This window comes from Panthera pardus, unplaced genomic scaffold (assembly GCF_024362965.1).
Source record: "Panthera pardus isolate Hobbes unplaced genomic scaffold, ASM2436296v1 HiC_scaffold_24, whole genome shotgun sequence".
Taxonomy (NCBI): domain Eukaryota; kingdom Metazoa; phylum Chordata; class Mammalia; order Carnivora; family Felidae; genus Panthera; species Panthera pardus.
Window position 1 is genome coordinate 38,157,108 of NW_026526810.1, and position 16,663 is coordinate 38,173,770.

Here is a 16,663-nt window from a genome sequence, read left to right on the forward strand (position 1 = left end):
CTGAACCAACTGAGCCAATCAGGTGCCCCTAAAGTATTTTTTAAGTTAATATTACATAACCTGATGATCAGCTCAGACTCTGAACCCTGTAAATTACAGTCTTTTTTTTTTTTTTTTTTTTTGTAACAAAATTCAACTGAGTAAATGTGGAGATCAAATTGACTTTATTCAATTATTCATGAATTGGGCAGCATCCCATCTGGTCTGTTTTCATTAAAAGCAGCTCTTAAATTCTAATCTTTCAGTGTTTCCCTATTGCTTGTGATTGGGGGTTTGAGGGGATAGTGGCTAGGAGAGTGAGGTGAAAGAATTATCCAGTAATGTCTCAACTCCTTTTTCTTCTTTACAGAGTGAAGCATCAAGTAGAATACCTGGGTCTGAAAGAAAACATCCGAGTGAGAAGAGCTGGTTATGCCTATCGGCGCATCTTCCAAAAATTCCTACAGAGGTAAGAAACTGGTGACTGGAATTTTTTTTTTATTTTTTTATTTTTATTTTTTGCTTTAAACAGGTTTATTGAGATATAATTCACTTAACGTATAATTTACTCATTTAAAATATACAATTCAGTGGCTTTTAATGGTTTTCTAGAGTTGTGAATCCATCACTGCAATTCATTTGAGAACACTTTCATCATCCCAAAAAGTAACCCGAGTTCCCTAGCCACCACCCCCCCAGTTCTCCCCTCACCTCCTGCCCTGGGCCCACACTTCTTTCAGATAAAAAGACTTCCAAAATATGGCCTATTCTGGGCATTGTGTAGATGTAGAATCACACAACATGTGTCCTTTATGTCTGGCTTCTTTCAGTTAGCATAACGTTTGTATGGGTCATCCATGCTGCAGTGAGTATCGGCACTTCTCTCCGAACCACCACCCAGTAATATTCCCTTGCACCAATATCGCAGTGTATTACATTTAACCTGTTCATCCGTCAGCTAATAGGCATCAGTTGTCTTCACTTTTTGGCTATTGTGAATGACAAATAATGCTACTGTTAATGTTCGTGTACACATTTTTGCATAGACGTATGGTTTTATTTCTCTTGCATGCTTACCTAAAAATAGAATTACTGGTCGGGTGCGGGGGCATGCCTGGGTGCCTCAGTTAGTTGGGCATCCGACTTCGGCTCAGGTCACGATCTTGAGGTTCGTGAGTTCAAGCCCCGTCTCAGGCTCCATGCTGACAGCTCAGAGCCTGGAGCCTGCTTTGGATTCTGTGTCTCCCTCCCTCTCTGTCCCTCCCCCACTCACACTGTGCCTCTCTCTCTCAAAAATAAATAAACATTAAAAAAAAATGTTGAATTACTGGGTTCCATGGCAACTTTGTAACTTTTTTGATGAATTGTGAGATTGGTTTCCAAAGTGGCTGTACCATTTTACATCCCCACCAGCAGTGTTTAAGGATTCCACTCCATCTGTATCCCTGCCAGCATTTGTTAGTATCTGACTTTGATTATAGCCATCCTAGGGAGTTTGAAGTGGCATCTTGTGGTTTTGATTTTCATTTCCCTAATGGGAAATGACGTTAAGCATATTTCTTGTGCTTTTTGGTCACTAGATAAATGTCTGTTGAGCTCCTTTGCCCTTTTTTAAACTAAGCTATTTGTCCTTTTTTATTAAGTTGTAACAGAATTCTTTTTACCATTGTTTATTGTAGAATAAGTCAGCAGCCACAAGTATTTGGTCTGTTGAGTGTAACACAGAAGTGCAAGAATTCATGATAATTTTGACACGGAAGGGCTGAGGTTTAACTTGACTGACCAGATTAATAGTGTGAAGATGATTTCAGGAAAACATTTAACCTATTTAAGAAAATAAGCCTAAAGGGGCGCCTGGGTGGCTCAGTCAGTTGAATGTCCAACGCTTGATTTTGGCTCAGGTCATGATCCCCGGGGCATGGGATCCAGCCCCATACTGGGCTCTGTACTGATAGCTCAGAGCCTGCTTGGGATTCTCTCTCTCTGTCTCTCTCTGTGCCTCCCCTGCTCATTCGTTCTCTCTCTCTCTCTCTCAAAATAAACGTTTAACAGAAACAAAATAAGCTTGAAGTACTTAACCTCAAAATTTTTGTATAGCCCATGTATAAAAAACTGATTTTCACATTTCCAATAAAGTGTATTTGGCAGGACCTGTACTTAAATTGCTCTTATTTTGTGTTCTTTGTTTTTGAAAAAGGTAGAATTTAGTGTCTTTAAAATATTACATGATTGTAACTTCTCTAACGATTCTACATTAATGGGGCCCTGCTGTATTTTCTACATCTATTTACTTTCCTTGAAGAAAGAAGGAAGCCTCGGGGCGCCTGGGTGGCTCAGTCCGTAAAGCATCAGACTTTCGCTCAGGTCATGATCTCATGGTTTGTGAGTTCGAGCCCCGCGTCGGGCTCTGTGCTGACTGTTCAGAGCCTGGAGGCTGCTTCACATTCTGTGTCTCCCCCTCTCTCTGCCCCTCCCATGTTCATGCTCTGTCTCTGTCTCTCAATAATAAGTAAATGTTAAAAAATTTTTTTAAAAATGGTTTTGTGGAGGGGCACCTGGGTGGCTCAGGCCGTTAATCATCCGACTTTGGCTCAGGTCATGATCTCACGGTTCATGGGTTCAAGCCCCGCATCAGGCTCTGTGCTGACAGCTCAGAGCCTGGAGCCTGCTTCAGATTCTGTGTCTCCCTGTCTCTCTCTCTGCCCCTCTACTGCTCATGCTCTGTCTCTCTCTGCCTCCCAAAAATAAAGAAACATAATAAAATTTTTAAAAAATGAAAGAAAGAAAGAAGGAAGCCATATTTAGTTTTTAATCAGAAAATAACTATGTCTTCCTGGTATAGATACAGGAAAAGGATTTAAGAATTTTTTTTTTTAATTCAAATTTTCTGTAGCAAAGAAGGAGCAGGCTGAGTAAGAGCTTCATTACGGTCTTGGAAACACAGTACTTGTAATAAAGGAGTGTTTTCCATGGGACTGTTCTTGTTTCTCGTGTCCTGAGATTGGAATGGCTAGCCTACTGGTCACCAGCATGGGTCCTCATCTGTGAAAGGTCACTGATGGGGAAGGTCAAGAGAGGCTTAACAAAAGGGTGGATCATCCCATGTAATAAAGTCCCATTGACTCTGTCTCCACACAGTTGAGATTCCTGATAACTTTGAAGGCAGACTGGACTAGGAGTAAACTTCACCCTTGCTGCTCTCTGAATTGGTTAAAGGGGCCACTACACCTATAGCGAAAGCAGAACTGTATGAAAAGAAGTATTCAGGAAGTGGAGAAGATACATCTGTCAAGTTCTTGCATGATTAGAGCAGCAACTTGTGCTGACGAACAGCTGAGATATTAATTATGAACGACTTGTCTCTCCTTTAAACAAATCAATAGCACTAGCTAGAGTGGGGTTTCTCAACCTCAGCTATTGACATTTTGGGCTGGATGAGTCTTCGTTGTGGGATGCTTAGCAATTCCTTGGCCTCCACCCACTACCCTCTATTCCCCCAAGTTGTGACAACCAAAAGTGTACCCAGACATTGTTAATGTCCCCAGGGAGGTGCAAAGTCAGATGAGAACCATGGCTTAACTAATCATTAAATTTTTTTTGCCAAACTGTATATCTTTGAAAATGTCCTTTTTCTTAATGAGAAAGAAATTAAATACAGAAAATAGTGAATGAAAAGTATTTCCTCCATCTTTCCCTAATTCAGAGAGACTTGCCCTCAACAATGCCAAAACATTCATAATTTTATCCTCCTTCAATATTTTTTCCTGTATTTAAAAACCCTTGATTTGATACCTGTAAATTCTCCCCAATTGATATCACTATTGAAAACTAATCGGCTATTTTTAAAAAGTTAACCATGGTTTTTTGTGGGGTTTTGTTGTTACTGGTGTTTTTTGTTTTTGTTTTTAAGAAACCAATTCTTAAAGACCTCCTTCCTTCCATATTATTTAAAAAAACAGGGGTGTCTGCATAGCTCAGTCAGTTAGGCATCCGACTTCAGCTCAGGTCATGGGTTCCAGCCCTGTGTTGGGCTCTGTGCTGACAGCTCAGAGCCTAAAGCCTGCTTTGGGTACTGTGTATCTCTCTGTCTCTCTGCCTCTCCCCTGCTTGTGCTCTGTCTCTCTCAAAAAAAATAAGTAAACATTAAAAATAATAACAATAATAAAAAAAAACAGAGGTGCCTAGGTGGCTCAGTCGGTTAAGCGTCTGACTTCGGCTCAGATCATGATCTCTCAGGCTGTGAGTTCAGGACCCACATCGGGCTCTGTACTGACAGCTCGGAGTCTGGAGCTTGCTTTGGATTGTGGGTCTCCTTCTCACTCTCCCCCTTCCCTGTTCACACTCTGTTTCTGTCTGTCTCTCTCTCAAAAATAAGCAAAGCTTTAAAAAATTTTTTTAAAAATAATGAAAAAACCAGACAGGGGCGCCTGGGTGGCTCAGTCCATTAAGTGTCTGACTTCAGCTCAGTTCATGATCTCACAGTTCATGAGTTCAAGCCCCAGGTCGGGCCCTGTGCTGACAGCTCAGAGCCTAGAACCTGCTTCAGATTCTGTGTCTCCCTCTCTCTCTGCCCCTCCCCTGCTCTCTCTCTCAAAAATAAGTAAACATTAAAAACAGACAAGCCATCAAATTTAACTTCCATAAGCAATGCTGTGAGCACCCACACTGGGGAGGGCAGGAGTCCGTGCCCCCTGACAGGAACGTCTAAGCCACCCTGAACAGGCTGTGTTACATGTTTCCAGCAGCTCCTTCAATGAGCCGTGAAATAACCTTGTTGGTAACAATATCTGGACCTCTGTCAAGTGCCATGCTAGCTTCTTGACCCCGTGCCTGGTCCTTTCTTCTGTGCCTGACACAGAGTGAACATTTAGTGAATCTCTGTTACGCCCTTTCCGTTGAGTGACTTTCCCTGAAGGGATTCTATCCTTGGAGGCCTCTCCTCTAGCTCTCCTGCAGAGTCTTTTCCTTTCAGAAGAGACAAATGGGCAGCCCTGTCTTACACAAAGCAGGCTCTTTTGATGTCCTGTGTCTTTTGATTTGAGAATGCTGGGGGAGGAATAAAAATAAAGTTTGGAAGGAAATTTGTTTTTCAAGAAAAAAATACTCAAAAAGGGCTAGAAGGCCATCTATGTCCTTGGCAGGGAATATTTTTCCAGAGACAGTGCTGTTTTCCATCAGGTGTGTGTCTGAGGTCCTGTTCATGCAGAATATGTCCACAGTCTGCCACTGTCTGTCTTGTCCTGTGATCCTCCGTGAGTAATTCAACCATGTCAGACCTTTCTTCTTCTTTTAAAAAAAAAATTATTTTTTTCAAAAATTTTTTTAACGTTTATTTATTTTTGAGACAGAGAGAGACAGAGCATGAACAGGGGAGGGGCAGAGAGAGAGGGAGACACAGTATCTGAAACAGGCTCCAGGCTCTGAGCGGTCAGCACAGAGCCCGACGCAGGGCTCGAACTCACGGACCGTGAGATCATGACCTGAGCCGAAGTCGGACGCTTAACCGACCAAGCCACCCAGGCGCCCCAAAAATTATTTTTTGATGCTTATTTCTGAGAGAGAGAGAGAAAGAGAGAGAGAGAGAGAAGGAGAGAGAGAGAGAGGGATTGGGAGACACAGAATCTGAAGCAGGCTCCAGGCTCTGAGCTGTCAGCATAGACCCTGATGCAGGGCTCAAACCTATGAACCACGAGATCATGACGTGAGCCAAAGTCAGATGCTTAACCGACTGAGCCACCAAGGCACCCCAGACCTTTATTCTCCTCATGGCTGAGAGGAGTTTGTAACCTCGTGGTTTACAAAGCTGCTTTCTACATATCCACAGAAAGCCCACCAAGTGAGTAAGTAACAACCTGAAGGAAAAGGATGTATTAATGCACAGCATGATGCCTGTGTGCACACCTCCTACAGCCCTCCCCGGGAAGGAAGCCCACAGGTCTAAACAGAGAGTGGTTCAGACACAACCTAGAGCTTAGAAAATAGGCTTAGCAAGTGGGAAATGGGACTTTGTGTGTATTCATTTCCTCTCGGAAAAATGCTTTGTATTTATCAAAACCATCCCTCTTGACAGAGAATTAGAGACTAAAAACCAGAAGATGCCTTAGTAGCCTCACCGGTGGTTCGTGTGCTCTTGAACTAAATCCTGCACTGCCTTCAGAAGGAATACCCTACTCACCACTCCCGATAAAACTGTTATATCTTTAGAAAGTGTTAAAAAAGCTCTTAGAAAACAACTTTTAGAGCTAAGCAGCATGTGCCCCTTACTGTGGCTGGAGGAATAAGACCAAATGTGGATCCTGATTCTTAGGAAGAAAAATCTGATAGGAATAGAAGAGCTTTCTAAAATTTATCTTTTTTTAAGTTTATTTATAATCTCTACATCCAACGTGGGGCTCAAACTCAAAACCCTGAGATCAATAGTCACACGCTCCACCTGCTGAGCCAGCCAGGCGCCCCCTAAAGTTTATTTTGTGGCACCATTTACACTTCCTCACTAGCATACTTCCCTTGACCTTGACCTAGACTCTCAGAATGTAGGGGTGGAAAAGGGACACTTGTGAGGAAAGTCAGTCCATATCCTGGGCAAAAGAGAAGAAAGAATAGAAGGCTCAGGAATACATGAGGTGGCGAGAGTGTCCTACTTACTAGCTACCAAGACCTTTGTGTCCTTGGATGTCAGGAACATCCTCAACTCCAGTGCCAGCAGCTAGAGGTCAGTGGGGTCTGGGCTGCATCTCCTTTGAGGAGGAAACATCAGTTGGTCATCTGAGAGATAACAAGGAGCCCACCAGTCAGAGGTGAAGAGAACAACCAGTGCACAGGCTTGAGATGAAATACTGGCATAGTTGGGTCTTAAACTAAAAATATGTGATGAAAGGAATGTAAGCCATGATCCTCGCGTCTCCAAAATTCTCACAGGCACCAGTTAGGCATTGCCCTGTGCACCCTATTCCCAGCAACATATCATGGAGGAAGACAGTGACCTGGGGGTGGGAGAGCCTTATACTAGAATTAGGCCCTGGTCGACAGACATCAGCTTAGGTCATGATCTCATGGTCTGTGGATTCAAGCCTCACGTTAGGATCTGTGCTGATGGCTCAGATCCTGGAGCCTGCTTCGGATTCTGTGTCTCCCTCTCTCTCTGCCCCTCTCACCCCCCTTGTGTTTTGTCTATCAAAAATAAATAAACATAAAAAAAAAATTTAGAATTATGCCCTGGTGTCTCCAATGAAGACAAAAGGAAGTGAGGAGGGCACATCAGCCTTCAGGAAAGCTAGGGGCCCACTGCCATGGTCCATGATCAGAGGGCCCGGAGATGCCACTCAAACCCCATGTCTTGCCCAGACTCAAACTGTTAGAAGCCTTGTCAGGAAAAGGGAGAGAAAGTCTCTGGAAAAAAAAATTGCTTACTATAAAAAAATCAAATGAGAAATGTAGCATTATTTTAATGGGGGTGGGGGTGTGTGTGTGTGAAGAGCTACCTGTTTGTGTTTGCACAATACAGACTGTTTCCTTTCAAATTTTGATTAGATTAAACCAGGCCTGAACTCTTGAAGACTTGTCACGTCAGAGTCCTAGTTTTTTCTTTATCACCCATAGCCGGCATGAATTTTTCTCCCTCATCCATTTAGATTGCCAGCACATTGCTACTTGTTCACCAAGCCCCCCAGTGGCATCTAGAAAGGTTCTGCTGTCAGTCATTTATATGTGGCTTCATTTGTTTGATTTTATTATGCCACATATGAAATAAATTCAGGCAGATGTGTGGCTTCAACTAGGTATTTTCGCTTTTAAGCTTTTTCTAAACATTAAAAAAATGTTTTTTTAATGTTTATTTATTTTTGAGAGAGAGGAGGACAGAGGATCCAAAGCAGGTTCCGTGCTGACAGAGCAGAGCCCCACACGGGGCTCGAACTCATGAAATTGAGCCAAAGTTGGATGCTCCACTGCCTGAGCCACCCAGGTGCCCCTCATTTTTAAGCTTTTTATCTCTAACTAGGGAATAGAAGAATTGGCTTCTCCAAGACATTTAAGACATTATCAAGCAAAATATGGATATTTGGGAGGAGGAGAGAGGCTCCCTAGAATCATCTTAGTCCCAACCAGCTGACCCTAAGGGTAATACCGGCTTTTGTCTTCTTAGCAAGCTCTGGATCCTGAAAGCATGGCCGCTCTTCTTGTTAAGATTCCCTTCTCCCTTAGATGCCATAAGTCTGTCTAATCCTGGTAGTAGCTTCTGGGAGCAAAGGAGGACCTGGCTTTTCTAGAGACCTGGAGCCCCTTCACTGCTGTGTCTAGATGTGCCTTCGCATAGGCCATGCGCTCCAACTTCTCTCCTGCACTCCTCGCTGATTTCTCCTCCTTCCCTCCCTCCCTTCCTTCCATGTTAAGTCTTTGAGACTTTCTGTATTTGACATCATGTAGTGTGCTTCTGTCTCTGTTATGTTAGCCTCTTACAGAATTACAATGTTTGTAACATAAACGTGTAGTAGACTGTATGACCTTTAAAAAAGAAATTTACACATAAGCCAATCCATGGCTTATATGTAGTATTGTGATTAAAGAAACAGATGGGGGTTCAAATCTCAGCTCTGAGAGTTACTAGCTAAGTTGCCTTAGGTGAGTCTCTGTTTGCCTCTGTTTCCTCCTCTGTAAAACGGAAAGACCAACCTGATCAGGTGGCTGGAAGAATAAAATGAGACCATGCACCTAATGCCCCAAGAACGGCACTTGATGCAGGGAGAGCACCCCGTAGATGTTAGCCACTTACTGTTCCTTGTTGCTGCCCAGCCCCAGGCTTTGTGTGAGCTGCTGGATGTGCACTGTCACCTGCTCGGGTGTGGCTTCCCCTCATGGAGCTCTTGTCCTCACAGAGGGGGCAGAAATAAAATAAGTACAAACATTAAGATAATTACCAATTATGATATATACTCGAAAGGGAAAATACTATTTTCTATGAGAGAAATGGTGCTATTCTGGCTTGGGTAGTCTATAAAGGCCCCTCTGCAAGTGTCATTGAGGGACAGCGCCACGGAAGCCAGCCACGTGAGGCGTTCCCAAATCGGGACATCCGGTAAAGGGAACAGCATGGGCAAGGCTCTGTGGAGGGAAAGAGTTTCGTGTGCATGAAGAAGCCATCCTCCCAGGGACATAGTGAGCAGAAGAGAAAGTAGAGAGAATAGCCAAGGACCAAACTCCAGGGCCTCTTGACTCTAGATGAATGTTGATACTTAGTAATAACTGCTGCTTACAGGGGGCTTTATAAAACTCTTTGCATTAACCATTAAGCACACCAAAGAAATCAGGGGAGATCACCATCGAGAAAAGAATGTTTGATTTTGTCCGAAGATTGTCACTGGCGACCTTCAGCAGTGCTATTTTTAGACAGTAGTAGAAAGGAAAAGCAGATTTTTCCCCAGGGTGTTAACATGGAAATAGATAGGGAGTGGGTAGGATGGATGCTCCAGAATGGGAATAACAGACCCAGCGGATTTTTCAGCTGTTGAGATCCATCCCTAAGCCGAGAGCAGAGGTGAATGGATCACCAAGAAACACAGCAGTGGGTGTCTTTGGTGGGCAGTCCACTTTGAGGCTGAGCCTTCTGTCCCCAATTGTCCTCACAGGTATGCCATTCTGACCAAAGCCACCTGGCCCTCGTGGAGAGGGGACGAAAAACAAGGTGTCCTCCACTTGTTGCAGTCCGTCAACATGGACAGTGACCAGTTCCAGCTCGGGAGGAGCAAAGTGTTCATCAAAGCCCCCGAGTCTGTGAGTATGCCGCTGCCCTCCGTCATGTCCTCAGTGCCCCCCACCCCTTCGCGCAGCGCTTCTGCTGCCCCTTCTCACACGTGCTGCCTTCATTTTCTCACTCTTTGGTTTATGCCTTCGGTGTCCTCTCCCCTGCTCCCAATGTAAGTGTAGGTCATTCCCCATACCCTTGCTCTGCAGAGCCTTCAGAGAGCTCAGCATGTATAAAAAGATGTAGTCATCTTGTTCCTTTTCTTACTGTCTCTCTCCCATGCTAGATGGCCATCTCCTCAAGGTCAGGGACTCTTGCCCCTTTGGTATGTTTGTGTACTCAGAGCCTTGTACAGACAGTGGCTCACAGCAGGTGCCCACCAGTTACTTCTAGTATCCAGTAGAGTCTCAGCGAAAAGGGACTTCTTTGTCTGACTAAGGAGGCTTGGGTAAACTTAACATCCTCCACCTGGGTGACACCAAACAGGTCATTTACACACACAGATTTCCTCCTTGAAGGTGGAACAGAGCTCTGGGGTGGGCAGTCTTAGGACTAGATCTTGAAGACCGTGAGGGAGCTTGGAAAGAACTTTGAGGAGCTGAATAGGGAAGAGGAGAAATCTCTGGGTTAATAGAACACAAATTTTTACCAATAAGGAGCTCAAAAATAAGTTCTACAATTAACAAACTTACTAGATCTCCACAGATTAATTAATAATTCCTGATGGGGAGATGGTCACTGTGAGCCTCATGAATGTCTATAGGAAGTTCCCAGTTCCTATGTTGGATTCCTTACAGCAGAACCCCTCAGTTCTTCTGCCCAGGTAGCTCTGGGACTATGGAATAAAGACATTACTTTTTAAGATGGAGAAGCTGCTGGAACTAACCAGCGTTGGACATCATCATTTCTTGAGATTTCTTTGCCAATCACAAGACTCCATTTCAAGAGTCTCTGGTGAATTTGACAAAATTAGTCATCAGATCCAGGGGAAATACCATGCGAACCGGCAGTGTTGGTGACCGCGGAAACACTTGACTTTAGACAAACCCCGGTTTTGCAGTGAGTTCCGTCCCCTAGAATGGGCCCCACAGCTGCTGTTCTGCCTCAGAGGATCAGACGGAGACTCAGAAATGGTAATGGCTGGGACTGAATGACTTTAAGAGCCATAAAAGTTATTAAATAAATCAGTGGCACACATCAATAGAACCCGTTTATGAAAAGTTTGTGGTAGCATTTTCCACTTTTGAGTTATTTGTAGTTTCACAGCAATGTCATTTCCAAATATAAAATGAAAATGTTGTGTCATGCACCATTAAGCAACCCACAGAGCAGTTCCTGTTCTTTCTAAAATGGGATGGAGTGATTTATCAGTACAATGCAGAACTCCTCTGTTGCTTTGTACCCGCTTTTACTTTTTTGTCTTGCTAAATTTCCACGTATAATAAGGACAGCTTCAACATTTTTTGTACCTTTTTTTTTTTCTGATTTAGTTGAGCTGTGGGGTTTTACTTGCAACATCAAGGTTTATTTTGGGTTTTCTTTTCCTTGTCTTCCTGAATGCTTTATTGCCGTCACTCGCTTCTCCTTTTCCCCATCTTTTTACACACAGGCGCACACCGCACACGTACCTTCACTACTCTCTCCCCTCCCCCATCACTCAGCCATTCACGTCTAGTCCTGACGTTGCGAATACTTCTACAAAAGCTGGTTTTTAAGAATCTGCCTTGTGATTTTGCCTTGACTCTTAGCGTAGATGTGCTGAATGTACGCAATAACCCATTTGCCTAAAGAACCCCCATTAGACACCAAAGGGTTTGGTTTCCATTTACTTGGTACATGTGTACATGATTTGGGGGTTTGTGGTGGGGGGAGCTCTCTCTCTCTCTCTCTCTCTTCCTTTTTTTCTTGAAGCTCCCTGATTTCTAACCTCCATGGCTTTTGGAAAAAACCTAAAACCCAGCTAATGTTTGATATCATCTATAGGAGGTTGGGAATTGGTTGCCTCCTCCTTTCTGAGTCACAAGTGCATTCTCTGTGACACTCCCAAAATAGTTCTGGGAACGAAAGAAAACAAGGCTTACTCAGAAACCCAACACACCAAGATAAGAAAGACCAACGAATATTCTTCAAAGAGGCAACCACAGGGCTCAGATTTTAAACATTCTGTCCAAATGTTAAATCACGTATTCCTTTTGTTTTCAGAAATATGCTCCCCGTCCCTGTTGTACGTGGCAGTGACAGCTGCGGAATGAAGCGGCCCCTTCCCTTCTGAGTTTGAGGTGTTGTTTTTGCACAGCTAGGGCTGTGAGAAGCAGAAGTTTAGTGACAGGAAGGGACGGATGTGGCTCCTGAGGATAGATCCAGATAAACAGAGGCACCAAATCGAGCCTGGCTGCCTTCAAATTCTCCTATTTACTTCTGGAACATTTCCGCAGTGACTTTTCATCAGCTTTACTTGTTTTCATTGGTACATTTTCTTTTGTTTCCTAGAGAGTCATGAAAACCACTGCCAAGGTGAGCGAGAAAGTTCCCCACCATTTCATGAGTTGACCTCATGCAGATTTACAGAGACAGACTTATATGCCAAAGTGAGGAAGAGCCTGGCAAGGCCTGAAAGACCTTGGGTCACTTTCCATTCCCACCCAGTCTTAGTTCCAATTTTCTCCTGTGTGCAATGGAGATGATGGACCTGTGTGGCCTGTGTGGTTGCTGATGAGTTGAATGAAATAATGTATTCTAGAATGTCAATCTAGAATGATACCTGACCCATAGTGGGCTCCCGGTACATTACAGCTATTTGCTATTATCTTCGTTATTCCAGAGCTTCCTTGAATAGGGTGCAGCAGTCAGGATTGTTAAAGGGGCCTGAGTCTCAAGACCTGGGTCCTTACACAGAACAGTCCCAGTTCCGCTAGGTGAAGTCATGTCCCGACTATACATCTTATGTCCAGCTCCAGTTGCACTGGTTATAACCCTCTGGCCCAATGACTCCTTGGAGAATCTATGCAGCCAAAAGTCTACACTTTCGTGGACCTGAAAATCAGGCAGCCCTCTTCCACAGCAGCACAAGGTCTGCTCCTGCAAGAGCTGGAAACTCTGTGAAGAGGCTGCGTGCAGCACTAAACCGTGGCTTCCTCCAGTTCATTTCATCTAGCATCCTCTTTGGATCAAGGCAGAAAACTAGGGGATGAACGTGGAACCACCCATTTGATTCGCAGAGATTATGATTATGAGCAAGGCAGAGCACACATTTTCAAGGCCCGACTAACAACCAGATACAGCTGTTTTCTGTTATGTGTTCAGTTAAATGAAGAAAACAGAGAGAGATAAAGATGTTATAGTGATTACAGGGCCACCTGGGTTAAGCCTCCACCTCTTGATTTCGGCTCAGGTCATGGTTCGTGGGTTCCAGCCCTGAATCAGGTTCTGGGCTAACAGCATGGAGCCTGCTTGGGATTCTTTCTCTCTCTCTCTCTCTCTCTCTCTCTCTCTCTCTCTCTCTCTCCCCCTCTCTCTCTCCCTCCCCCTCTCTCTCCCCCCCCTCTCTCTCTCTCCCCCCCCCTCTCTCTCCCTCCCTCTCTCTCTCTCCCCCCCCTCTCTCCCCCTCTCTCTCATTCCCCCCCTCTCTCTCTCCCCCTCTCTCTCTTTCTCTATATTTCTGCCCCTCTACCCCCTCAAAATAAATAAACTCAAAAAAAATATTTAAAGACATTATTGTAATTACAAACAATATGCCCTAGTAATCATTTTTTCACTTTTGTTCATGAGTCAGAGAAACTGCTCCCGATGTTATGTCCTTGACTAAACTGAGCGTCCCCCAAAAAAAGTGATGCTGAGGTCTTATGAATTGGCTCACATCTTCCCTCTGTACGTTCACAGCTATTTCTTCTAGAAGAAATGAGAGAGAGAAAGTATGATGGATATGCTCGAGTGATACAGAAATCATGGAGGAAATTTGTGGCCCGGAAGAAATACGTCCAAATGAGAGAAGAAGGTATTCTAGTCATTTTATTTCATGCATTTAACAAAGCTCCAGAATAACTTTGAGCTCAAAGTTACAAGTTCGCTTTCCTTTGCCTATAATGTCACATGTTAAAATCTTGCATTCATTTTGAGTTTCTCTGTGTATTTCCACACGATATTCCTCCTCTTTCTGGGGCCCTGGCCCTTCCCTCTTCTCTGGCCTTTGGGGAACTGCAGCCTCAGACCTCCTATTGAACAAGAAAGAGAGAAGGAGAAACAGTATTAACAGGAACTTCATCGGGGATTACATCGGGATGGACGAACACCCGGAACTCCAGCAGTTTGTGGGCAAGAGGGAGAAGATCGACTTTGCAGACACAGTGACCAAGTATGACAGAAGGTTCAAGGTACACACTGACCGCTGCCCATTGTGGGGAAAGTGGCCATTTTGACATGTCCGCCCACCTTCTTAAAGCACCTCTCCTTACAGGGTGTAAAGCGAGACTTGCTTCTTACTCCAAAGTGCTTATACTTAATCGGACGAGAGAAAGTGAAACAGGGCCCGGACAAAGGCCTGGTGAAGGAAGTGCTGAAGCGGAGAATTGAGATGGAGAGAATCTTGTCCGTGTCCCTCAGGTGAGCGGCGAGGCTGCCTGGTCCTCCTCATCTTTGCCTCTCCGCCATTCCAAACAGCCGGGAGAAAGGCCTGGCCGGGCTCCCCCCTTGTCAAAATCCTGGTGAAGAGAACTGAGTTTCCTCTTCTTCCCTGAGAAGACCCGACCTTCATTGGTCTCAGGAATGAGATTCCAAGAAGTGGCCTTCTGGTCAGCTCCACTAGTCAAGGGGAACTCAGATGCTTTCTTCCCACAAAATGTAAGAGAAAAACCTGGTATCCAAAACAGAGGATAAATGCTTTTACTGAAGTGGGGCCAAGGGACCAGAGTCCCATCCTGAAGCCCACCTCCCCCACCTCGAAGACCTGACCCATTTCACCAGCAAAGGCCCAGGCAGCCTGGAGTCATTGCTCAATGCCCCCTTCAACTCCCAAGTTCACAGGCAGAGGCGCCGGCTTTCTTTTGGCAGAGGGGCTTGTACGTGTAAGGAGACTTGTTTTAAATCCTGCCCTGCTCAGAATTCTCTCTGATGAGAGGAAATCCTCCCAGTTACAGAAGGCTAAGAAAAGAGGGAGAAAGGCCCCTTTGAGCTCAGTGGCTTCCCCCTTGAGTGGCATCCCTGGGCCCTTCTGAGGAGACCGCTGCTTCTGTGGGGGCAAGGCTACGGGCTACCATTGCATTGACAGTCGTGATGTCCTGGTGGTCTATGAACATGTCTTCCTGGAATCGGGATACCTCTAAATTCTTACTCCACACGGAGGACAAAACGGCTGTTCTCAGGAAAAAGCCGGGGTTTTGTGTGCTCAGGCATCCTATCTACCCGGCTGGAAATCCTGGCTCCAGTGTGATAATCCAAAACAGATTTCAAGTTGTGTCCATTCTTGCCTATGTCACCGTGGTTTCTGATTCTCTCTGTTCCCAGTTTTCCTGATAAAGGGCCAGGTGGTGCTGTGAGGTCAAGGGTTTAAAACATTGCAGCTCAGGATGTGGGGGAAACTTGTAAGCAGAGGAGTCCATCAGCAGCCTTTCTGGCAAACCCCACCTCAGGTGGGTCTCAGTGCCGTGGATTTCAAGCAAGAGTTCCAGGCACTGTCCGGTTTCCAGAAGATCTTCCTGAGCATTCACCTCACCAGCTGGGCCACAGCCTGAGCTGGGCAGCCTGCCGGCCACACTTCCTGGCGAGCTGGGCGCTGAGGCTGCCCTTGTTCTTCCAAGGAACCCAACAGGAAGCTTCTTTTTTTCCTTGCATGGGGAAACGCCACACCTGGGCTAAGCAGGGTTCGCCTAAACCTGCTGTTTTCTCTTGACAGGGGCAGTGGCTGAATGCCAGGGAATCATAGTTCCGGGCACATGTGCTCGTTACTCTGAGAGTGATTATTATTCTTCCTGTTGTTATTGCCAGGCCTGTGTCTTCAGCCTTCAGACCACTCAGGCAGTGCTTGATCATAAATAATCATATGTCTCCATTTATATAAGGCACTTTGACACCATCCTTTTTGTCTAGGCCTTGAGGTTTATCAAGGTGTGGGATATCCCCCCTCAAATGTTTTCCTTCTGTCTTGTCTTGTCTCACAGCCTCTGGGGCTGCAGTGTCTCATGCTAAAACCAACTTCTGCTGCTGCTTCCTCATGGTCTGGACATGTGCTCCCTTATGGCCTTTCCTTGTTAGAGGATGTAATGAAATGAGGTGCTTAGCCCAAAAGTTGTTCTGGCTCCGGGGAGAGAAAAGAGTCTGAGTCATTGTAACTTGTGATCTGTGCATGTTGCAGTCACTGAGCCTCACCCTCACCAAGATTCATACTGTTCCCTCATTTCCTTCAACTATCGGGTTAGGCCAGTAATCTGAGTGAGGAATGCCACCACATGGGTGATGGTATGTGCAGAATCAAAACCAGGGTAGAAATGGATTGTGGTACCAGACCACCAGACGTGCGTGTGTGTGTGTGTGTGTGTGTGTTCTCAAAATATTTCAACACTGGTATAGAGAAGGATTTTAACAGATGTCTTGCACTTTAGGGAAAAAGTTGTATTGTGTGTATGTGTGCTGAACACTGTGAGGCTTAGTGCTTGACTCTGGCTGCAGTGACTGCCCCATGGTTTCTTCTAGTTAAGACCATCACCATGCCCATAAATTTGGTCTTCTGGACCACCTCTAACTCTTATAACCATCGGGAAAGCAGAATGGGCTGGTAGCTCCCAAGCAAACCAACCAACCATGCAAAAACAACTATGCAACAGTTTGGGAAACGAGAGCATGACCAAATATTTGATATGAAGGATTTAGTGTTCATCTCCTTAGGTGTGATCTCGGTATTGTGGTTATTTTGGTCTAAAGAGGCTTTGTCTGGGACTCCTGGCAGGCTCAGTT

At 44.9% G+C, this 16,663-nt stretch overlaps 1 protein-coding gene across 1 annotated transcript in view; it reads left to right on the forward strand.

The window, feature by feature from the left end:
- MYO1E (myosin IE) overlaps nucleotides 1-16,663 on the forward strand; it is a 213,332-nt gene that overhangs the window by 156,892 nt on the left and 39,777 nt on the right. The window contains exons 18-22 of the mRNA XM_019441941.2: nucleotides 350-448; nucleotides 9,603-9,747; nucleotides 13,598-13,712; nucleotides 13,919-14,088; nucleotides 14,172-14,317. Coding sequence (XP_019297486.1) covers nucleotides 350-448; nucleotides 9,603-9,747; nucleotides 13,598-13,712; nucleotides 13,919-14,088; nucleotides 14,172-14,317 — 675 coding nt within the window. The remainder of the gene's footprint in view (nucleotides 1-349; nucleotides 449-9,602; nucleotides 9,748-13,597; nucleotides 13,713-13,918; nucleotides 14,089-14,171; nucleotides 14,318-16,663) is intronic.